The sequence below is a fragment of the Dioscorea cayenensis genome, chromosome 4, assembly GCF_009730915.1.
Source record: "Dioscorea cayenensis subsp. rotundata cultivar TDr96_F1 chromosome 4, TDr96_F1_v2_PseudoChromosome.rev07_lg8_w22 25.fasta, whole genome shotgun sequence".
NCBI lineage: Eukaryota > Viridiplantae > Streptophyta > Magnoliopsida > Dioscoreales > Dioscoreaceae > Dioscorea > Dioscorea cayenensis.
In genome coordinates, this window is record NC_052474.1 from 4,489,523 (window position 1) to 4,513,644 (window position 24,122).

The 24,122-nt window shown below is 37.7% G+C and overlaps 3 protein-coding genes across 3 annotated transcripts; all 3 read left to right on the plus strand.

Annotated features, from left to right (window-relative positions):
• Positions 1 to 2,811: 2,811 nt before the first annotated feature.
• Positions 2,812 to 7,549, plus strand: LOC120258534 (conserved oligomeric Golgi complex subunit 4). The gene is made up of 2 exons (XM_039265985.1): positions 2,812 to 4,592; positions 6,772 to 7,549. The coding sequence occupies exons 1-2, from the start codon at positions 2,964 to 2,966 to the stop codon at positions 7,399 to 7,401; spliced, it is 2,259 nt and encodes a 752-aa protein (XP_039121919.1). The 5' UTR covers positions 2,812 to 2,963; the 3' UTR covers positions 7,402 to 7,549.
• Positions 7,550 to 9,429: 1,880 nt separating this feature from the next.
• On the plus strand, positions 9,430 to 13,206 carry LOC120258535 (subtilisin-like protease SBT3.3). The gene is made up of 10 exons (XM_039265986.1): positions 9,430 to 9,523; positions 9,610 to 9,701; positions 9,814 to 9,911; positions 10,041 to 10,196; positions 10,306 to 10,919; positions 11,356 to 11,417; positions 11,496 to 11,765; positions 11,992 to 12,121; positions 12,243 to 12,414; positions 12,517 to 13,206. The coding sequence occupies exons 2-10, from the start codon at positions 9,679 to 9,681 to the stop codon at positions 13,056 to 13,058; spliced, it is 2,067 nt and encodes a 688-aa protein (XP_039121920.1). The 5' UTR covers positions 9,430 to 9,523; positions 9,610 to 9,678; the 3' UTR covers positions 13,059 to 13,206.
• Positions 13,207 to 14,326: 1,120 nt separating this feature from the next.
• On the plus strand, positions 14,327 to 23,231 carry LOC120258579 (subtilisin-like protease SBT3.6). The gene is made up of 11 exons (XM_039266039.1): positions 14,327 to 14,364; positions 14,494 to 14,591; positions 14,707 to 14,862; positions 14,954 to 15,125; positions 19,511 to 19,514; positions 20,041 to 20,478; positions 20,567 to 20,628; positions 21,511 to 21,774; positions 22,165 to 22,285; positions 22,374 to 22,545; positions 22,643 to 23,231. Exons 1-11 carry the CDS (start codon positions 14,342 to 14,344, stop codon positions 23,182 to 23,184), a joined length of 2,052 nt encoding a protein of 683 aa, XP_039121973.1. The 5' UTR covers positions 14,327 to 14,341; the 3' UTR covers positions 23,185 to 23,231.
• Positions 23,232 to 24,122: the final 891 nt, after the last annotated feature.

Below are 24,122 nucleotides of genomic sequence, written 5' to 3' on the forward strand. Positions count from 1 at the left end.
AAATGGCATGCTAGTACCGTGGGAGATTGGAAATGTTTTTCAAATTATAAATAATAAATAATTATATTTTAATATTGTTTAAATTATGAAATAATTAAGTATTTACAAATTTTCTTGAGTGAGAAATGTTTTAATGGTTAAGATTTAAATACATCAAATTTTCAAAAATTTTACTCAATAAAAATTGAAGAAAAAAAATTCTTAAATTTATATTTAAAAAAATAAACTAACGCTGGGGAAGAATCACAATACTCATTCTAGTTTATGTTAAGAGCTAGAACCTTTAAATCTTACTTGTGACTTATCTACAATTCTTTTATATATATATAAAAAAAAAAAATCTATTTCATTAATAATTTTTTGCATGTTTTATTTAATTTTCGTATTTTTTATATTATGAAACCTTACAATAGGCCCATTGCATAACCTAAGCCATCCAAATATATGGATAGATAATTGCCTAAAATTTATTGTACAATCCATGGACATCTCTTTGTTAAGTGCTTCTTTACCATACTTATTTGGAATTATTTTGCTTAGAATTTAAGGATATCATAAAACTCGGTATCTCTAGCTGACATTTGGAGAGTTTGGTGGCAAGGGCTAAACCTAATGATTAGAGATTCCTGGAAATTTTTAACAAGAGCTATAGTTTGGATCATCTAGATGATAATAAATGACTTAGTTTTTATTTTAAACTACAATCATTACCTCTGATTATTTTAAGAATCAACCACATTTATCTTTTAGGTTTTTCTATAGCTCTTGTTAGAAAGAAGCAAAACTTTGTGGCATCTTTCGTTATGGTAAGAAGAAGCATTGAGTTCCAAGGTTCCTTTATGGAAGAAGAGCGTGACCTAATTAGCCAAGAACCTGCTTTGACTACCAGCTAGTCCCCATAAGAGCCTTTATTCTTACCTTGGCAAGAGATCCACCTATGATCTCTTGTTTGTTGCTTTTAGCTATCTCAAACTTTTTTTTTTTACAAATTGGCGACAAGCACCTTTTTATTTTTTTTGCATTGTGTCTGAGAGGTTTCGAACTCGAGACCTCCCAAACACAAGTAATGTAGGAAACCACTAGGCTATGCCTTGGTTCCTTAGCTATCTCAAACTCCTAACGGACTTTGTAGCTATTTTTTTTTATTTATTATTTTTTTTTTGAAAAAGTGGATAAATCACGATGATTAAAAAGAAAGAAGAGAGCTACAACACTCTCCCACAGAACCCCTGTGGGAAAAACAAAATACAGAAGCAACAACAACAACCACGAGAAGTGGTGGAACAGGGGACAAAAAACAAACCAAAAAAGAAAACACGGCACACAAGAAGTAACGACACAACAGAGCCGCTACAACGCTCCAGACATCACCCTGCTACTCTCCCGAATGCTGGGTCCCCGCAAAAGGCAAATCACCCCCTGTCTCCTCCACCCTTGGACCTAAGAAGTCCAAACTTCGACGAATTGTAGAAATGGGATCCTCCAACTTTACTCTAGTTCCTTCCTCAGCTGAAGAGAACTAAGTCAAAAGCATGTGAGCAATTTTAATGATGAGAGCATGCGCAATAATGCAATTAGCATTAAAAATGCAATCATTTCTATCAACCAAATATTCCACACAATGGCTTTCACCACAAAGTCCCCCATAACCCTACAAGCAAGTCGCACTGATGTTCTCCAGGTACCCCAAGCCGAGGTAATGGACAAAGGAGGGTCCGGCAGCTGAAACAGCTGAACTAAGTATCCCCAAACCTGTTTAGCGAAAGAACACTGAAAAAACAAGTGATCCACTGACTCTAAATCCGTATGACACAGAACACAGGTGGTAGTAGGTAACCGGTTACAGCATCTTTTTGCCAGATTCTCGAGTGAGAGGATTTTATTTTTCCATGCAAGCCAGTTGAATAAATTGACTTTTTTAGGGCTTGTAGCTAATTTTCAATTTCACTTCTTAATTTTACTTTTTCTATTTGTATTGTTATACTATTGTCTTGTTGTGGTTCAATAAATCAATGGTTTATATATTCTCTTAAAAAAATATATTATGTAATTATTTTTTTAAAACAATAAATGTATCGCATTTAAGAGGAAACAAATATCACTTGCGTAATAGTTGAATGATATTGAGTTTTTTCATATAAGAGGTTGAGAATTCGACTTCTTTCTAAAACATGGTTAAATATTTAATGGATATATGAGCAGTGGTGGCTTGTCAACATTATAAAAAAAAATACAAAACATGAACTATAAAAAGAACTAAGCATAAAGTTAAAAAAATAAAATGACTCAAAAATTAAATAGTCCTTTATGAAAATAATTATAAAGAAGTCAATAACTAATTCACAAAGCTCTAAATGATTTCATGAATGGTCAAACAACTTTATATGAAATATTGTCAAATTCTAAGTATAAATGTAGAAGCCACTACTGTAGCGGATAATTCCTAACCAATCTTAGACAAACAAATTAGAAAAATTACATTTACAATAATCAACCTTACCAAGCTACTGTGGCAAATAAAGGAGCCAGAGTGTCTATCACTATGCACTATGCATCGCGAGCAATTGCTTGAGATTCATGCCTATTTCAGGTAAAAAAAAAAAATCAAATTTTATTACTGACAAAATCCGGCAATACATGAATGCTAGATATGCGTCCACAAAATAAAAATTATCCAAATTTTAGTAGATAATGATAATAACTATTACTAATTATTATTATTTTCCGGTTGCTAAGTAAGGCTTCTGGATCAAATTACTAACAACTACCATGCCGCTTATATTGTATTTGTATGATGCTATTACAAATCATTTTGTGCGGGAAGGTGTCCCGGTTAGGTTCCATCAAATCACTGAACCGGCCTAGTTACCGTGACGCAACTTGGCTCCAGACCTGAAAATTAAAACAAAAGACACATGGCATCGGCATAGATCTTTCGATCTCCCTCTGCACTCCCTCCGGCCATGGCGATGGCCTTCTCTCCAAGGAGCATCACCCCCATCATCATCCCCTCTTCAGACCCCAACCCCTCTGCCCCAGACCCTTCCCCTTCAATCGACTTCGGGAACCCTGATTCCCTCTCGGAGATCCGCTCCCTCACCGACGTCGGCACCATGACTCACCTCCTCCACGAGTGCGTCGCCTACCAGCGGTCCCTCGACCTCCGTCTCGAGTCCCTCCTCTCTACCCGCACTGATCTCGACCGCCACCTCTCCTCCCTCTCGCGCTCTTCCCACCTCCTCGACCTTGCCCGCTCCGAAGCCTCCCACCTCCTCCTTTCCCTCCAGTCCGCCTCCTCCCTCGCCGACTCCGTCAGCCGCAAGGTTCGCTCCCTCGATCTCGCGCAGTCTCGCGCTCTCTCCGCCCTCTCCCGCGCTGACGCTATCCTCCGCCGCTCCCACCTCCTCGATCTCTGCCGCCGCTCTCTCTCCTCCGACGATCTCGAGTCAGCCGCCGACTCCATCCGCTCCTTCCTCGAGATCGACGCTCAATTCCCCGACCCCTCCTCCGATCACCGCGACCAGCTTCTCCACCTCAAACGTGATCTTGAATCCACCATCCGGAAACGCCTATCGGCCGCCATTGATCAACGTGACCATCCGTCCATCCTCCGCTACGTCCGCATCTTCCCTCCTCTCGGTCTTCAAGAAGAAGGGTTGCAGACTTACGTTTCATATCTGAAAAAGGTCATAGCCCTCCGATCCCGATTGGAGTTCGAGCACCTTGCTGAGCTCGCCGAGCAGGCTCCACCGCAGAGCAACCAACTGAACTTTGTTGGATGCATTACCAATCTCTTCAAAGACATTGTACTTGCTGTTGAGGAGAATGATGAGATCCTCCGCAGCCTTTGCGGAGAGGACGGTATTGTATATGCTATACTTGAGCTCCAGGATGAATGTGATTCGCGGGGAACTCAGATCTTGAAGAAGTACATGGATCACCGGAAGCTCGCCCGGTTGGCATCGGAGATTAACTCGTATAGCAAGAACTTGCTCTCGGTGGGAGTTTTGGAAGGACCGGACCCGAGGGAGGTCGAAATGTATCTGGAGGAGATCTTATCACTAACGCAGCTTGGCGAGGACTACACCGAGTTCATGATTTCAAAGATTCGGGGGCTTGCTTCTGTAGATCCCAAGCTTGGTCCACGGGCAACCAAGGCATTCCGGAGTGGAAGCTTCAGTAGAATGGTGCAAGATCTCACTGGGTTTTATGTGATTCTTGAGGAATTCTTTATGGTGGAGAACGTTAGGAAGGCAATTAAGATCGATGAGCATGTGCCAGATAGTTTGACAACTTCGATGGTGGATGATGTGTTTTATGTGTTGCAGAGCTGTTGTAGGAGAGCGATCTCAACAACTAGTATTAACTCAGTTTTTGCAGTGCTCAGTGGGGCAATGAATCTACTGAGCAATGAGTATCAGGAGGCATTGCAACAGAAGATGAGGGAGCTGAATTTGGGGGCAAAACTCTTCTTAGGGGGAGTAGGGGTGCAGAAAACAGGGACGGATCTGTCCACGGCTTTGAACAATATGGATGTGAGCACAGAGTACGTTTTGAAGCTCAAGCATGAGATTGAGGAGCAGTGTGCTGAGGTGAGCTGATGCTTATTACTATGTTTTCTTCCTTTCATTTGTTTTTCTCATGTTCTTTTCATTTCTAATTAGAAACTGCTTTGCTCTGGTAAATACCTGAATCATATATGCTCTGGCAAATATACAAACTTTGACATGCATTTTGACGCTTTTAAGCTGATACTTCCCATCAGTATGAAGAAACATACTGATTATTCACAACCATCCTCATTTTAGTATATCACTCATTTTTTATAAAAAATTATTGTAGAAATTAGACTGTCATACCCATATACTGTTCATTATCAAAATCTAGATTCCTTGAAGTCCTTGCCAAGGATAAGAACAGATCTGTGCTAAGTTTTTTGGCCTCAAAATTTTCTGTCATAGATAATTTATGAATCATCTCTTTTTGATGTTGCCACTCGTAGATATGTATACTTGGTGTAACTTTATGTCATGAGCTTCGTATGTTTTTCACTCTTCTTTTATTTTCTGTGATAGGTAGCTCTATGCATGTTTGATTCTTTTGCCCTATACTTAGATTTCGTAATTTTGGGGATGTGTCTCCCACTCTTATGCCTTGTGTTTAGCAAAGGATGCCAAAAAGGTAGGTGCGCATGTATGGTTTTATTTGGAAGTGATAGTAGTGAAAAACCTAGAAATAAGAGGGCTGGCCTTTTAAGATTGAGCTTAAAGGTTGTTTTAGATAGTTGCAGTTGATAAGAAGATCATGTATTTGTTATTGAGTAGGTGTGCATCTCTTCACAAGTATTCTATCAGTGCAAACTAGTTGATCTGTTTTCTTGCAGAACTTTAATCATGTTAGCTAAGGCCTTTTGCATTATGCTGCTTTATTTATAAGAAATCTTGCCATTAGATTCCTGCTTGCAGCTGGGTTCTATCTTATTATGTGATTTTAGTTTCAAACTGGAAGAGTTTACATGTCTAGTCCTTTTGATATTTATAAGTCTAAAAACAATGAAGTTTTCCTTATGACTGAAATATTGAACATCCCAATGTACTTGGTGGTATGATACAGAGTGCAATCCCTCATTTTGGATTTAGATTCTTGGTTTTGTGCATGTTATATTTTATTTTGAATTAATAAGGAAATTAATTTTTTTTATGGAATTAAGGCCAATTCGGATGGGAGTGCCTCATCCATGTATGACCATGGGCTAACTTATACAATTCAATAAAGAAGGTGTGAGATACTTCATACCATCATTCCTTCACTTGAAGGAGACTTTGGAGTCTCCAACAATTTGACTAAGGAGCCGTTCTTCCCTTTTGTCTTTTCAATTGAGTCTGTGACAGGCATCTTCTTCTTGAGAAAATTGAGATTGCAATCTGATAGAAAGTGATTGTGTACATTACTTTCAGCAACTATGTTTTTTCAGTTGCGTTGGCAGTAATTTCAGTAACTGATCAACAGTCTGCTCCTGTTGGAATTTCTGTTAGCATTATAACCTTCAAATATGAGGTTATATTGTATAGAAGCATGGCCCCACTTTTGCTGAACTGTCATAAAGCCTTTTTGTGCTATTCCTTTTCTATGGATTGTAACACCAAAAGTTAAGTCAAGTTTGAGCACATGAAGTTGAATTTGGAGCATAATGTTAAAGCATAGAAAGATGTATAGTTCTGCACTCAGTTACGTATCCTCTGTTGTTTCCCTTTGCAACGGTCCCTGTTCTTATGTTATTATCTGCTTACACGGTTTGGGAGAATGTCACCCTGCAACTGTATGTTTTTATGGTACCAATTTACATTATTGATACTTCACTTCTTTAGTACTAGTACGCAGTTTGTTGCCTGAAGGCTCAGCATCAACATTGTGGGAGCATACATGAGTTGAAACCTTAGCACATTGTTATCTGTTAGGTCATGTAAAAGTTTTATGGTATGCTAGCTACTTGTGTAGAGACTTGAGTGCTTCTGTGCAATACTAGCATCTAACTTGTCAGCTTCCCACTGTGGATTATCAAGTTACAAAGAACCCCAATGTCAAAATTAGCTTCTAGGGCCATTGTTTCTGATTGTGTAGCCATCCAAGTGTGTCTGATGGATATTTTCAAAAGACTACTACCACAATGCCTGCTTGTTTACATTGGAATTTGGGGGAGCATTCACTGCATGGATGCAATATTTTGTTATTGTGCTTTGCTTCTGTTCTTACTGTTTAACTGGATGACAGGCTTTCCCTGCACCAGCTGACAGAGAAAAGCTGAAATCTTGTCTGTCTGAACTTGGGGAAATTAGCAGCAGCTTCAAGCAGATCCTAAATGCAGGATTGGAGCAGCTAGTCGTCACGGTGACCCCTCGCATCCGACCAGTACTGGACAGTGTTGGGACCATTAGCTATGAGCTCACTGATGCTGAGTACGAAGAAAATGAGATGAATGATCCATGGGTTCAGAAACTTCTTCATGCTGTTGAGACTAATATTGTGTGGCTCCAATCAGCTATGACATCCAACAATTATGATTCATTGGTTCATCTGATAATCGATTTCATTGTGAAGAGGCTTGAGGTGATCATGATGCAGAAGAAGTTCAGCCAGCTTGGTGGCCTCCAACTTGATCGGGAGGTAAGAGCATTGGTGAATCATTTCTCAGAGATGACTCAAAGACCAGTGAGAGACAAATTTGCTCGCCTCTCCCAGATGACAACCATCCTCAACTTCGAGAGGGTCTCTGAGATTCTGGACTTCTGGGGAGAGAATGCAGGACATATGACATGGTTGCTTACTCCAGCTGAGGTTAGGAGGGTGTTGGGTCTTAGAACAGACTTCAAAGCTGAAGCTATTGCTGCTTTGAGGTTGTAGTACATTGTTATTTCATGCTTTTGATCTCCATGTTTTCAGTATTTTTGCTTCTCATTAATTTTATCGGCTCCTGGTTGTATACAGAATAGAGAAGGATACAGATCTACATCTTATCTTGTTTATCCAAAGACATGCATTCCCTTTTGAACTTGTTTCCATGTATGTAGATACTCTTCTTTTCACTTCCAGCCCCAGGGGCCATCTATAGCATTGGCTAGATGCTGCTGGGCCCTCGATATATATCTTTTTAAATATTAACATAGGTTGTTCTGCGAATAAAATAAAATAAAATAAAAATTTTAGATAATGACGATAATGTAAAGGAAAAAATCTAATTAGATCCAATTTCAATTAGCAGCAAATTTGATATAACTTTTTTTTAGAAAATAGTATTTTAGTTTATTCCTTTTTTACTATAGAATATGTAAGTGGTGTATTAATTATTTCTGTCGGAAAGATTTACTCTTTTATTAGGCGTCCAATATCTATAACAATATATCGAGAATAGATGAAATATCTTTTATATTCTTTATATATAATCTATAAATATTAAGATTTAAAATATAATCTAATGCGTTATAAATTTATGTTTTTACCAAATGCACGTACCTCTTAAATTATAACAATTCATAAATAAATTTATTTTATATTTAACTAATATAATCATTATACTTGTGTCACTAATAAATTATTTCGAGGGATACAAATTCTATTGCATCTATAAGTAATGGTGAAAGAAGGATTATAACTATATATTTCCTCCGGTTTTTTTATTTGTCTATTTTAACTAAATCACTTAATTAAAAAAAATAGTTAGAATTAATATAATTTATAAAAATTATATTGACTTTTCAATATTACTATTATTTAAAATATGTTTTAAAAAATATGTAGTTGAATATAATTTATTAAAATGGTAGAAATACATTAAATTTAAAAAAAATTTAAAAAAATAATATTTTATATTTTATAAAATTTGACAAGTAAAAAAAAATCTAAAATGAAACAAGTAAAACGGACGAGAGTACATATATATTTATATATATATATAAGAAATCTCAAATTTTCACATCAACATATGAAGAAATTTTATGAAGGTGTCCATGTAATTTCTGGCTTGTCATAAAAACTCAATACAACAAATATTATTTTTATAATTTTTCATTAAAAAAATACATATTTTTATTCTTTATACTCATATACTCCCCACCACCCCACACACTCATTTTCCTGGACCATGCCCTGCATTTACAACGCAAATTCAAACTGTGACAAATATCTGATTTTTTTATGCTTTGAATTTGTTTGTTTCTGAATATTTAGGTTAAACGCTCTTCTAATTATGATTAGATCTGAAACTAGATAAAATCAAATGTAGCTTTTAAGTTCCTGTGATACTTCCTAAATTCATATGTTTACTTAGAGGCCAACAAGTGGCTGCACCTGCACTATTATATTGGGTTGGTGCACGTTGGAGTAGCTGAAAAGACCACATCATACTCAGAACTGATCAACCGTGGCGTCTTAGCTAGATCATGATTTTCTTTTTTTTAATTTCTTTAATGCTAATTAGGAACAAATGAACGGCATTTTGCTAGTTTGACCAAGTGCTAGCTAATTATTTTGATTTGGTTCACAGAACCTTTCCTAACTGGTCAATTAAAACTAATATAATTCTAGAACGTGTTAGAATTTCAATTAAATAATTGACCATGAACAAGTATTATTCTGAAGCCCAACTTGTGGAGACCAAGAGTATTGACCATGAACAAGTATTATTCTGAAGCGGTGAAGCCCAACTTGTGTAGACCAAGAGTATAAGTTATACCAAGGTAGACTCTTTCCATTTCATATTGGCCTCTAGAACGTGTTAGAATTTCAATTAAATAATTTTTAGAATTGACTCTAAAATGCTATTGTTAGATCAACTTGGAGAAAACGTGTGCACAATGTTTAAAATATTTGTTAAGGGTGTGACTATAAGTATGTGTTAACCTGAACCCTTCGCTTATCCAAATCTCAAATGGCTCTCCAATCTTCTCGTTCATTTGTCTGTCTTCTTGCATTCCTTTCTCTGAGTTGCTTGAACTTTTGGCATTTACGAGCTGAAGCTTCAACCAAAGTAAGTGTTTGTTTTATACATTGTTAATGTAATTAATTGAAGAACAGTTTTATATAAACAGTACTCATTGATTTTTGTCATTTTAGTTGTACATTGTGTACCTGGGAGAGAAGCAGCATGAAGATCCAAATGCTGTGGCTGCAACTCACCATGACATGCTTACTACTCTGCTTGGGAGGTATATAATTTTAGCTACTTAAGCTTTGATTCATTCTCAGTAACTCTTTAATTGATAAGCATCTACTAAAGTTAATTACATATATAACTTGCTTCCCACGTTAATTGAACAGCAAGGAGGAAGCTCTGAGTTCCATTCGCTACAACTACAAGCATGGGTTTTCAGGCTTTGCAGCAATGCTCACAGAGTCTCAGGCAAATGCCATTGCAGGTCCTTAACTACCATATCATAATTAAACAGACACGCATGCATACTTCATCATATATCATTATTCCATTAAAATATATTCCTTATAACCATTTCATTTCTCTAACCATATAATCGGTATTCATATAATAGAATTGCCTGATGTGCTAAGCATTAGGCCAAACCGTGCCTATAAAGTCCATACTACTCGAAGCTGGGACTACCTTGGACTACACTACAACCAATCAAAAGGATTACTGCATGACAGTAAACTTGGAGAGGATGTCATAATAGGAGTTGTTGATACTGGTATTACTCTCTCTCTCTCTCTCTCTCTCTCTCTTTACACACACACACACAAACTAATTTGCTATGAAGTTAAACTAAGGTCTCATTATGGTTAATGGTTTACACACAGGAATATGGCCGGAGTCTCTGAGCTTCAGTGACGCTGGTCTCGGACCAATACCGACACGATGGAAAGGCATTTGCCAGACTGGAGTCGGCTTCAGTGCCAGCAATTGTAGCCGAAAAATCATCGGAGCTCGTTGGTACAACAATGATTTAAATTCAAAGGACCTCCAAGGTGAATACTTATCTGCCAGAGACTCCAACGGGCATGGAACACACACAGCGTCCACAGCTGCTGGTGTTCTCGTTAAAAACGTGAGTGTGCATGGACTGGCTGCTGGTGCAGCGCGTGGAGGAGCACCTCGAGCAAGGTTGGCAATATACAAAGCATGCTGGGGAAGCAATGGAAGTTGCTCTGATGCTGCGGTGCTTAAAGCCATAGACGATGCGATACATGATGGAGTTGACGTGCTATCTTTATCCATTGGAGGAAATGGGTACCCTGAGGCTTCTTTGAATGCGGTGGCCAAAGGAGTTAGTCTTGTTTTTGCTGGTGGGAATGATGGCCCTGTCACACATACTGTAGAAAATGCTCTTCCGTGGGTGGTCACGGTGGCAGCTTCCACCATTGATCGCTCTTTTCCTACTCGCATCACTCTCGGAAATGATCAAGTTCTGGTGGTATGTGTTTTTAGCATTTCTGTATTTTTTTTTTCATCCTTTTCCATGTTTTGCATGGGTTGCATGAAATATATATATAGAGGATGGTGTTCAGATGGTATAAGGTTTTCTGTGTTGATTAAATTAACATTATTTGAAAATATTTTTATATTATTTAGTTTTGGGATATATGAAATGAAGATATATAGTAACTCACTTTTTTAGAAAATTTTTATGATATTATTGTTATAATTAATATTAGAAACATATTTGGGCAAATTTTCCCCTTTAATGAATGAATAATAATAATTTATAATTTATAAAAAAATATTTTTTTAATGATAATAAAAGACTAAGATTATTATGGAATGTTTTTATTAAATATTGATAATTTTTACAATAATATATTTTAAATTGCATAATTAATTACGTTTATGATAATGATTTTTTACTACAGGGCCAAGGAATCAACTATCTAACAGAGCAGGAAATTTTTGTACGATTGTTTGATGGTCAAAGGTATTCAAAATAAATTATTCTAATATTATTGTTCTTAATTTTATTATTAAAATACTAAACGTGAGTTTATGTCAACAGTTGCGATGTTGATTCGTTGAATAACACTGATGTTGCTGGAAGTATTGTTATATGTCATCCAAATGATGTTACTTCATGGAATCCAAGATCCGATCTAATCACGTCCATAGAAAATGTCATTACAGCAAATGGCGTGGGAATTATATATGCACAATACACCAACAATCTTCTATTTGTTGTTGAAGTGTGTAATAATGCTGGAGTTATTTGTGCCATAGTAGATTTTGAGGTGGCCAACCAAATTATAAAATATCATGATATTATTATTAGGTACATATCACTAATCTTATTCTCTATTTTTTTATTTATAATCTAATTAGATCTATAATTAATGATGGTAATAAAATAGCAGCTACCTAGTTATAGGATTGCTTGGTTTTAATTTTTTCAAAAACAAAATTTTATATTTAAAAAATATATATTTTGTAGCTTATCCATTTTTTTTTTTAAATCCTTTTCCAAGTTATTCATGTTTCTCCTTTTCCTACATGAACAGTACTAACAGCACTAGTCCAATGGTCAAGGTGAGCCAAACCAAAGATGTTGTAGGGCCAAGTGTCCTTTCACCCAAAATTGCCTCATTCTCATCAAGAGGTCCTAGTGTGGATTTCCCTGAATTGCTCAAGGTACAGGCTACAAAAAAATTCTATTTCTTTCCTTGTGTTTTAGAGGCTCCATTCAATTAAAAGCTTATAAAGTTATTCATAATAATATTTGTACACTAACATATTATTTTCATTTGGACAGCCTGATATTGCTGCACCTGGAGTTACAATCTTGGCAGCAAAGGGAAGCGCTTACGGTTTTGATACTGGAACCTCCATGGCATGCCCTCATGTTTCTGGTATTATTGCCCTCCTTAAGTCACTCCACCCTTACTGGTCTCCTGCAGCCATTAAATCAGCATTGGTTACAACTGGTGAGACATAGTACTCCATCTATAATCATTTCATTTTATCATTCTTTGTGGCCATGAATTAAGGTCCTCTATAAAACTGAGTTTGAATTTTATTACTCGCAGCATCAATCACCAATGAGCATGGATGGCCAATAGAGGCAGAGGGAATACCAAGAAAGCTTGCTGATCCTTTTGACTTTGGTGGTGGGAATGTCAACCCTAACAGGGCTGCTGATCCAGGTCTCATCTTTGATATTGACCCAAAAGACTATCTCAAGTACTTCAATTGCTCAATTGGCATTCAAGATGCTTGTGATTCAACAAAGCCTCTGTACTACTTGAACTTACCATCCATCTCCATTCCCAACCTCAAGACAACAGTCACTATTTCGAGAACAGTTACTAATGTTGGTTCAACTGATGCTGCATATGAAGCTGTCTTAGAGTCTCCTGTGGGTGTTAAGATGGTTGTTGAGCCTCCAGTTTTGATCTTCAATGCCACCCACACGGTGCAAACTTTTAAAGTGGAATTCACTGCCACTGTCAAGCTGCAAGGAGATTATACATTTGGTAGCTTGACTTGGTATGACAAAGAAGACCACAGAGTTAGGATTCCAATTGCTACTCGGATAGTGATCCAAGATTTCTTTGCTGACGCCTCCTAGAATGATTCTGAGCATTAGTTGCATTTTTATTTTTCATTCTTAATTATTCTTTATGTAAAATTGCTTCTAAAGATAGTTTTAATGTGTAATAAATTTGGTTAAACATTTTGCTTTCCGTTAAATCAACACACATATGGTTGTCATTTTATTCCGTGATAATTAAATATTTTTTTTATCATTATATATTTCCAAATCATTAGATTTTTATGATTTTTTTAATTAGAAATTAACTTACCATTTTAATACTTGTTAATTGAACCACTAAATTCATAACTTTTATTTATTTTAGAATGTCAGCTCATTCAGCTCACTAAGATATATTATTTAAATATAAGTAACCTATTTAGATTTTCATTTTCTATCGGTGATCAGCAAGAATTGAGCTGGTCAACATTAAAACTGACGTCTTGGTGGAAATTACATAACCCCAGTTAAGACAAAAAAGCAACTCATGCATTAGTACTGTTCATAAGTCACCATTGATGTTGGTTAACTTTCAATGCATTAGTACCTGGTCAACTTTAGAAATTAGTGCATAAAAAGAATAAAAAAAACTCCCGGTAGGTTGGGTTTAGTCATAACTTAAAATTAATCTTTGGCTTAAACAAGTAGAAAAATATTGCATTATCAATATTTTGAAGAAGTCCTAGCTGCAGGGTTTGATTTGGTTAATGCTTCGTTAAGCCATTGAGAACTTGTAAACATAACTAATATAGATTATTATTCTCTTTTTTCAAAAAAAAAAAAATTTCTTGAAGGAGTTAAATGTGAAATAAAAAAGATTATTTCCAGGCGCAACTATAGTAGACGACATTTATTCTTTATAGGAAAGTAGACTTCCCATGGTAGTAGGTATATGTCCTCTGCCTCATCTAAACATCTAAAAATTTTTATTTACTAATTTTTAGTATTGACTCTATCTAAATGGGAGTAGCTCGATAAACGTTTGCAAGTCTTACTCATTGCTAGTTAATTTAGTGTGAGTATAAGTATGCGCCAAACTAAACCTATTGCTTATCCAATGCCTCAAATGGCCATCCAATCTTCTTATTTCTCTCTCTGTCTTTTTGCATTCATCACTCTCAGTTTCTTCAACATTTTGTATTTAAAGGCTGAAGCTTCAAGCAAAGTAAGTGTTTGTTTTATTTTCATGTTTGTCACTTGGGATTAGTGTTAATCATATCCAAACTAAAATGATTTTGGCCAATTTTCAGCTGTATATTGTGTACCTGGGAGAGAAGCAACAGGAAGATCCGAAAGTAGTGACTGCAACTCACCATGACATGCTCACCTCTTTACTTGGAAGGTAAATAACTTTAGCTAGCTATTAAAGCTTTAATTCTTTACTCAAGTTAATTTTAAACCCTTCCATCTCTCTCTCTCTCTCTCTCTCTCTCTCTCTCTCTCTCTCTCTCTCTATGTATATATTGGACAGCAAGGAGGAAGCTATGAGTTCCATCCTATACAACTACAAGCATGGGTTTTCGGGCTTCGCAGCAATGCTCACGGAGTCTCAGTCAAAAGATATTGCAGGTACTCAAACTATTTGTTGTCTTGCATATGTGAACTTCTCTAGCTATCAGTACAACATCCATTATCATTTTAAATCACCAAAAGCTTATATATATATAATCTGGATTCATACAAGAGCTGCCTGGTGTAATGAGCGTTAGGCCAAGCCGCGTCTATAAAATTCAGACAACTCGAAGCTGGGACTATCTTGGACTATCCTACAACCAACCGAAGGGACTGCTGCATGATAGTCATCTTGGAGAAGATATCATAATAGGAATGGTTGATACTGGTGAAATATTTACAACTTCATAATTCTTTCAAAACTATTTAAGGCCTAATAACAATTTGATCACACACTGCACACACATATACTTAAATAGGTATATGGCCAGAGTCTCCAAGCTTCAGCGATGCCGGTTTTGGGCCGATACCATCACGATGGAAAGGCATTTGCCAGACTGGAGTCACCTTCAGTGCCAGCAATTGTAGCCGAAAAATCATAGGAGCTCGATGGTACACCAATGATGTGGACTCAGAGGACCTCAAAGGAGAGTACTTATTGTTCTCACAACACAAATGGAGCAGATAAGATGAGGATGCAAGAGTGAGATGAAGGGAACTAAGAACAAAGAGAGTATCACAAAACACACTGAATAACTTCACTGGCATAGAAAAGAAAAGTTCAGCAAAATAGATACATATATCTAGTGCTAGAACAGCACATACATTAACAAAACATTCCAACAATAGAGTGGCCCACAACAAGTCTAAATCTACTAATAAACGTACTATGGCATCAGCCTCCAAAACATTAAAGGATGGGCATCACACACTGTATGAAACATCTTCTTATAGATTGGCTGTATCCTCTCTGAGATTCTGATAAGCAGCCTTCACATCAGAACCCAATACATCCAAAATCTCTTCTATTCACTGATGGTCTTCAGTCAATATACCAACATTTCCTCCCCTTGACTGAAGACAGCACAAACCCAATTGACTCCTCAACATATTATGCTTCTGAACAGAGAGTGGCTTGGTGAGCAGATCAGCAAGCTGCTCATCAGTTCTACAGTACTTCAGTGATATAATCCCATCTCCAATCAGATTTCGGATGAAGTGAAACTTTATATCAATATGTTTAGTCCTGCCATGATGCATTGGATTCTTGGCAATGGCAATAGTAGACATGTTGTCACACCATATCTCAGTTGCTTCATTAACTTCTAGATCACAATCCTTCATCAATTTCTTAAGCCACAAACACTGACATGCTGCAGAAGAAACAGCAACATACTCGGCTTCAGTTGTCGACATGGCGATCACCTCCTGCTTCTTTGACATCCAGGACACAGCAGCTGAACCCAAGTTGAACACAACCCCCGAAGTGCTCTTTCTGTCTTCCAAACTTCCTCCCCAATCGCTGTCAGAGAAACCCTCCAATTTGCATTCAGTGCAACGAGTATAATTCAACCCAAAATCCACTGTTCCAGCGAGGTATCTCAACACTCGCTTCCCTGCACCTGCATGAACTTTGGAGGGCTTGGACATGTACCTTGATAGCACACCCACAGCGAACGCTATGTCGGGTCTGGTGTGAGATAGATATATTAAGCGCCCAACCAAGCTCCTATATCTTTTTGCGTCTGAGTTGCCTGATCCATCATCAGCCTGTAACTTGTCACTTGTGATCATAGGAGTTGGAGACGACTTACAATTGTTCATATTGAACATCTTCAAAAGATCCTGGACATATTTCCGTTGTGAAATGAAAACACCATTTTTGTCTTGGACCACTTCCATTCCAAGAAAGTAGCTTAGTAAACCAAGATCAGTCATGCTAAACTGTTTCTTCATTTCTTCCTTGAACACTGTGATCAGATCAAGAGATGAGCTCAAACAAACAATATCATCAACATAAATACATACCAGCAATACATCCTCATTTCCTTCATCTCTTCGGTACAATGTATGATCATTCTCACTTCTCTTGAAACCTTGTTGAGCAAAATATGAGTCAATTTTACTATACCAGGCTCTGGGAGCCTGCTTTAAACCATAAAGGGCCTTTTTTAGTTTGTACACCATGTGTTGCTACCCTTCTACCTCAAATCCAGTTGGTTGTTCGACATATACCTCCTCGGCAATTTCCCCATTTAAGAACGCAGATTTTACATCCAAATGAAACAACATCCACCCCTTTTGAGCTGCCAAAGCAAATAAAAATCTGATTGTTTCCATACGGGCCACTGGTGCAAACACTTCATCAACATCTATGCCCAACTGTTGGGTATAGCCCTTGGCCACAATTCTTGCCTTATGTTTCAGAATTTCTCCACTTGCCTTGTACTTGGTCTTGAAGATCCATTTCAGTCCAATGATCTTCTTATTTTCTGGTTTATCCACCAAGGACCAGGTCTCATTGCGATTAATTGCTTCCATTTCATCTGCCATGGCCACCTGCCATTCAACACACTTTGCAGCATCCTCATAGGTTATAGGGTCAGCAACAAGTAAGGCAAAAGAACAATTGCTGTAAATATCACTTAGCTGTCTTGTTCTGCGAGGAGGAGAGTCGTCTTCAGATGTGTTCACATGATTTGCTGGTGCTCGATTGGGAATTTCTGCAGCTTCGGAAGATTGTGAATGAGTGATTTGCTCTACTTGAAGATCATTTTCACCTCCTTGATTTGTGTTCGATTGTGGTGAAACACAACTTGGTTCAACTGGGAATGCATCATCCCATACATACACCGAACGTGTATTGTTTCCGCTACCCCAATCCCAACGAGCATCTTCCCTAAAGACAACATCCCTACTTAGCAGAACTTTGCCAGTATTGGGATTGTACATCTTGTAGGCTTTAGTTTTCAGGCAGTATCCTATGAAAATACTTTTCTCAGATTTGTCTTCTAGCTTATGGCGCCTTTGAGAAGGAATTTGAACAAATCCCAAGCATCCAAACACCTTCAAATGCTTCACTGTTGGCTTCACACCTGTCCACTGCTCATATGGAGTCTTGTCGGGGAGTGGTTCAGTTGGAGAAATGTTGCCAAGGTAGACTGCTGCAGAAGCAGCTTCAGCCCAAAACGCCATTGGTAATGCACTACTCTTCAGAAGACAGCGTGCCTTCTCCACGACGGTCCGGTTCTTCCGTTCAACAGTGCCGTTATGTTGTGGAGTATAAGGCGTCGTCAGTTCTCGCTGTATTCCACACTTATCACAGTGATCATTGAAAGCGCGAGAGAGAAATTCTCCACCACGATCTGAACGCAAAAACTTGATCTTTTTCTCAGCTTCTCTCTCAACTAAAGCTTGAAATTTAAGGAAGCATTCAAAAACATCTCCCTTTGATTGGAGAAAATAGATCCATGTCATCCTTGTGTAGTCATCAACCAATAGAAGAAAGTAACGGTTCCCTCCCACTGATGCAACGTGCATAGGACCACACACGTCCATGTGGACACGTTGTAGCTTCTCATTGGATCTCCTGGATTTTCCAGACTCATGGCCGAATGAATTTCTCACATGTTTTCCGAGAACGCAGTCATCACACGGATCCAGATTGCCAATCTCCGGCAGCCCCGTCACCATGTCTTTTGATTTTAATTGCTTCAAACTCTGATGGTTCAAGTGCCCAAACCTCTGATGCCACACCATGGATTCGTTCAGGTTTTTTTTTACAGCCACCTTAGCACTCCCAGAGCTAACAAGATCCAACGAGAACATATTATTATTTGTTCTTCTTACTTTGACCACACATTCCCTTGATTTTTCTTCCAATATAGAGCAACAATTATCTTCAAACACAACTGAAAAACCCTTGGAAAGAAGCTGGCCAACGCTGAGCAGATTATGAGCGAGCCCAGGAACATATTGTACATTGTGCAGCATCTTCACTCTCCCATCCTCTCCTCTGATAGCAACTGTACCTCTTCCTTCTACTGAGATTTCTTTATCATCTCCCAGTCGGACACTATGCTTTTGTGATTCATCAAGTGTTTCAAACAACTCCTTCAAGCCTGTCATATGATTTGAACAGCCACTATCAATTATCCAAACTGAATTTGTACCTTTCTCTCCTTCACAATGAGCCATGAAGATGTTGGTTACCTCCTCCTTTTCTTCAGTTAATAGAGTAACATCTTTGTCTGTTGGTTTCTCTTTGAACCAACAGTTAGCTTTAATGTGACCAAACCTTTTGCACTGATAACATTGAATACTGCTTCTATACCCTTTTTGTTCATTTCCTTTCTGCTTCTGCTCCGTTCCTCTTCCTCTCGCTCTCCCTCGTCCAGAACCTCTGAATGAGCCCCTTCCTCTTCCTCTTGGTGGGAACCGACCAGATTCCCATGATGATGACGGTTCTGATTTGACATGGAGAACCTTTTCTTCAACTTGATCAGCTTGACTGACCAGCCTTGATTCATGAGCCTTCAAAGATCCTGTAAGAACATCCAAGGTTAGCTTAGTAATGTCCTTGGACTCTTCAATCGCCGTCACTACATGATTAAACTTGGCCCCCATGCTTCTCAACACCTTGCCGACCACCATAGCTTCAGAGATAGTGTCTCCAAGCCTCTTCATTTCGTTCACCATCTCTTCAACGCGAGTAATGAAGTCTTCGACACTCTCATTGTTCTTAATCTTGAGGTTTTCAAAACCTTGTCGCAGTCCTTGCAACTTCACTGCCGTTAGCTTGGGGTCACCTTGATAATGTCGTTTCAAACGATCCCATGCCGCTTTTGCTGTCTCAACTGCCTCTATGCGAGAGAATACCTTGCGATTCACTGCTTGCTGGATCAAGTAGAGAGCCTTTGAGTCTCTCTTCTTGTGCTCCTTCATCCTTGCCTCATCTTCACCTTCTGGGATTCCCTTCTCAATCAAATCCCACAAGTCTTGAGACCGAAACAACGTTCTCATCATGATACTCCAAGCTCCATAGTCTTCACCATCGAACATTGGTAAAGGGGGCATACCATTTGCAGCCATGTTTGCAGCTTTAGAACACAGCCAAGAGGTAGAACAACACACAGGTGGATCGAGTGAAGAGCTCTGATACCACTGTTCTCACAACACAAATGGAGCAGATAAGATGAGGATGCAAGAGTGAGATGAAGGGAACTAAGAACAAAGAGAGTATCACAAAACACACTGAATAACTTCACTGGCATAGAAAAGAAAAGTTCAGCAAAATAGATACATATATCTAGTGCTAGAACAGCACATACATTAACAAAACATTCCAACAATAGAGTGGCCCACAACAAGTCTAAATCTACTAATAAACGTACTATGGCATCAGCCTCCAAAACATTAAAGGATGGGCATCACACACTGTATGAAACATCTTCTTATAGATTGGCTGTATCCTCTCTGAGATTTTGATAAGCAGCCTTCACATCAGAACCCAATACATCCAAAATCTCTTCTATTCACTGATGGTCTTCAGTCAATATACCAACACTTATCACCCAGAGACTCCAACGGTCATGGAACACACACAGCGTCCACAGCTGCTGGTGTTCTCGTGGGAAATGTGAGTGTGCATGGACTGGCTTCTGGTGCAGCACGTGGAGGAGCACCGCGAGCGAGGTTGGCTATATACAAATCATGCTGGGGAAGCAGTGGAAGTTGCTCTGAGGCTGCGGTGCTTAAAGCCATAGACGATGCGATACATGATGGAGTTGACGTGCTATCTTTATCCCTTGGAGGAAATGGGTACCCTGAGGGTTCTTTGAATGCAGTGGTGAAGGGGATTACCCTTGTTTTCGCAGGTGGGAATGATGGCCCATCTATGCAGACAATTGACAATGCTCTTCCGTGGGTGCTCACTGTTGCAGCTTCTACGATCGATCGTTCTTTTCCTACTCTCATCACCCTTGGAAATGGTCAATATTTTCACGTACGTGCCTTTTTTTAAAATTATTTTTAATATATATATATATATATTATAATCTTTAATTATGTGATTATAATTTTTTTTTGTCTAGGGCCAAGGAATAAATTACGAAGGTGGGAAAGAAACTTTCAAACAATTAGTTTATGGGGGCAGGTATTGGAAGTAAAAGATTATTATTATTATTATTATTATTATTATTATTATTATTATTATTTTGCCAAGATGAGCAGCTAGACTGCTAAGAAAGACATGAGTATGCACAAGTCTTGGAGAAATAAGTGGGGTGGGGTCTGTGCACATATGAGGGCTGGAACTAGGGCTGTTCAAAAAAACCGGTTAAACCGTAAACCGGACCGGACCGGTTTTTTTTTTAACCGCCAGTCCGGTTCCAACCGGTTTCGTTATTAACCGGTCCTGTCCGGTTTTGAAACCGGTTCTAGACCGGTCCGGTTCCAGTTTTTGGAACCGCGGTCCAAATCGGACCAGACCGGTTTGCCCTGTTTAGTTATTTTTACCTTAAATTCTCTCTCTCTATATATATATGTAAATTTTCTATTGCTAATGAAGCTGATTGTTTGTTTTTAACTCTATATATTAAATGGCCACTCTATTAATTTAATTTTAATTCATAAAAACCGGGACCGAACCAGATTGGACCAAATTGGTCCAAAACGGTCCAAACCGGACCGGACCGGTCCAAAACGGTTTGGACCGGTCCGGTTTTCTCTGTTATTTGGTTCGGTCCGGTTCCAATAATAAAGAAACCGTTTAACCGGTCCGGTCCGGTTTTGGACCGTGCACAGCCCTGGCTGGAACCCATACTCACATTCCCAGAAATGTGTCTTCGTTTGTGTCTTCATTCGTAATTCGAATTCTCATCACTTACGAAGGGTTTTAACGGGACCAGGCTTCCAATAAACCGCTTAATTGTTGATTGTGTGCAATTGCAACAGTGTTAATATTATTAATGTTAATGCTGTTGTTAATGTTTTAATTTGTCATTCTCAAAACCTAAACATGATGGTATATGTGCAGTTGCAGCAGAGATTCTTTGAATAAGACCGAAGTTAATGGGAGTGTTGTTTTATGTTATACACCTTCGGATATTACTTCTATGAATCCAAGATCAGATTTGGTTACGAACGTAAACAATGTTATTGCGGCAAATGGTGCAGGTGTTATTTATGCACAATACACCACCAACATACTCTATGTTCTTGAAGGATGTAATGGCTTTCTTGTATGTGCTGTCGTAGATTTTGAGATAGCTAATCAAATACTAAACTACTATCAAACAAGGTATGAACTTTTTTTCTTTTTATCATCAATTTTTCTATCCGTATAAAAAAGATTCTATTTAGAAGAGTTATTAGTTTTTACTAAAAAGTTAAGTTTTAAAATTTGATTTAAAAATTATTTTTTTTCCAATTTTTTTTTTAATAAGTATTGATTCATACTATACTATATATGCACATCAATGATGAAAGATTTTTTTTATTTATTAAATCTACACTATTGACCATTGCAACAATAGTCTAATAATTAAGACACTTGACTTTCTCGTACATATATAATTGACACATAATAATAAAAAAATTGGTGTGTTTGGAATGATTTATTAACGATGCCACCAAAATAAAAGAGGTTTACACCTTTGACACATAATTTTTTTTCTCTTTGTGTGGACAGTGTTCAATCATTGATCAAAGTAAGCCCAACAAAAGATGTTAACGGGCCAACAGTTCTTTCACCAAATATTGCCGCTTTCTCATCAAGAGGGCCAAGCATCATATTCCCCCAATTGCTTAAGGTACAAAACATATAGAAAAATATAGAAAAAATCTGTTACTATCCTCATGCATTAGTACTCTACTACTAACTTGTGTTCCTTTGGATAGCCTGATATTGCCGCGCCTGGAGTTACAATCTTGGCAGCAATAGGAAGCTCTTACCATTTTGATAGCGGAACGTCCATGGCATGCCCTCATATTTCCGGCATTGTTGCACTATTGAAGTCACTCCATCCTTCTTGGTCTCCTGCAGCTATTAAATCAGCATTGGTTACAACTGGTCAGACTTACTTCATCCCTGATAGTGCTATTTTATTCTCTTTCTAGCCATAAAAATTCACCAATTCTCTTCATGATTTTTTTTTTATAAACTGAAGCATCAATCAACAATGAGTATGGATGGCCAATAGAGGCAGAGGGACTGCCAAGAAAGCTTGCTGACCCTTTTGACTTTGGTGGTGGGCATGTCAACCCCAATAGAGCAGCCGATCCAGGTCTCATCTTTGATATTGATCCAAAAGACTACCTCAATTACTTCAATTGTTCAATTGGCATTCCAGATGCTTGTGATTCAACAAAGCCTTTGTACTACTTGAACTTACCATCTATCTCCATTCCCAACCTCAAGAATACACTCACTATTTGGAGAACAGTCACTAATGTTGGCTCAACTGATGCTGTATATGAATCTATCCCTGAGTCTCCAGTGGGTGTTAAAATGGTTGTTGAGCCTTCAATTTTGGTCTTCAATGTTACTCATAAGGTGCTAACTTTTAAAGTGGAATTCACGGCCACCGTCAAGCTGCAAGGAGATTACACATTTGGTAGTTTGACTTGGTATGATAAAGATGGCCACAGTGTGAGGATGCCAATCGCTGCTCGAATAGTGATCCAAGATTTCTTTGCAGACACCTCCTAAAATGATTATGGATAAACTTGCTTCCTTCTTGTTGATGATGTGGTAATGCTTCAAAAGAAAGTCTGGAGATGAATAAAGTTGTTTAAATGATGTTTATTTTGTGCTCAATTCCTCATAATCTATGACTAGCGTATTTCTCAAATAATCACACATTTTTTTTGTTTGACATAGAAAAGAAGATTCACATGATCAGAAACTGCAGACAATATAAAATAAACAATATTGTCAAAATACAGAGACTACAAGTGCACGCTAACCCATATATATATATATATATATTTTTGTTTACATATCTGTGTTGCTTGGGCACTAGTCAAATGAAAAGACTCCAAGGACCACGCTAGCCCATTTTTCTTTTATTGTTTACATGTGTTGCTTGTATACAGAACTGCTAATCACAGAGATCTTTATTTATCTTGTTTAAATATAACTATATGCATTCTCTTACATGCATAGTTAGCATAAAATTTTCATATTATTGATTAGTTTGTATCTGAATAGCTAGAAGAAATATTCATATGATTTGAATGGTTAACAACACTAATTTAGGTCATTTGAAGGAGAAGAAAGATGACGCGAAATAACTTCACAAAAGTTGTGTATAGTTTCCATTATCAATAAAATTATGATTTATTTGTTTTTATTTAAAAAATTAATTTTGTGGGAGTTTTGAAATTTTTGTAAATATCTCAATAACCCAAAGAAACAACGTATAAAATAATAACTTTAATTACACACATCTCTTACCTATTCCCTTTGTAAAAATAAAATAAAATAAAATAAATACACACCAGGGCGGATGATTAATAGATTTGAGAGTGGATGAAGTCAATTATATCATTCTTTGGTTTGGTTAGGCAAATCAACATCTACCAAGTCATTATCATATTGAATTATTGTCCATTGGAATAATATTAAAGCCCGGCCATCATGTCATA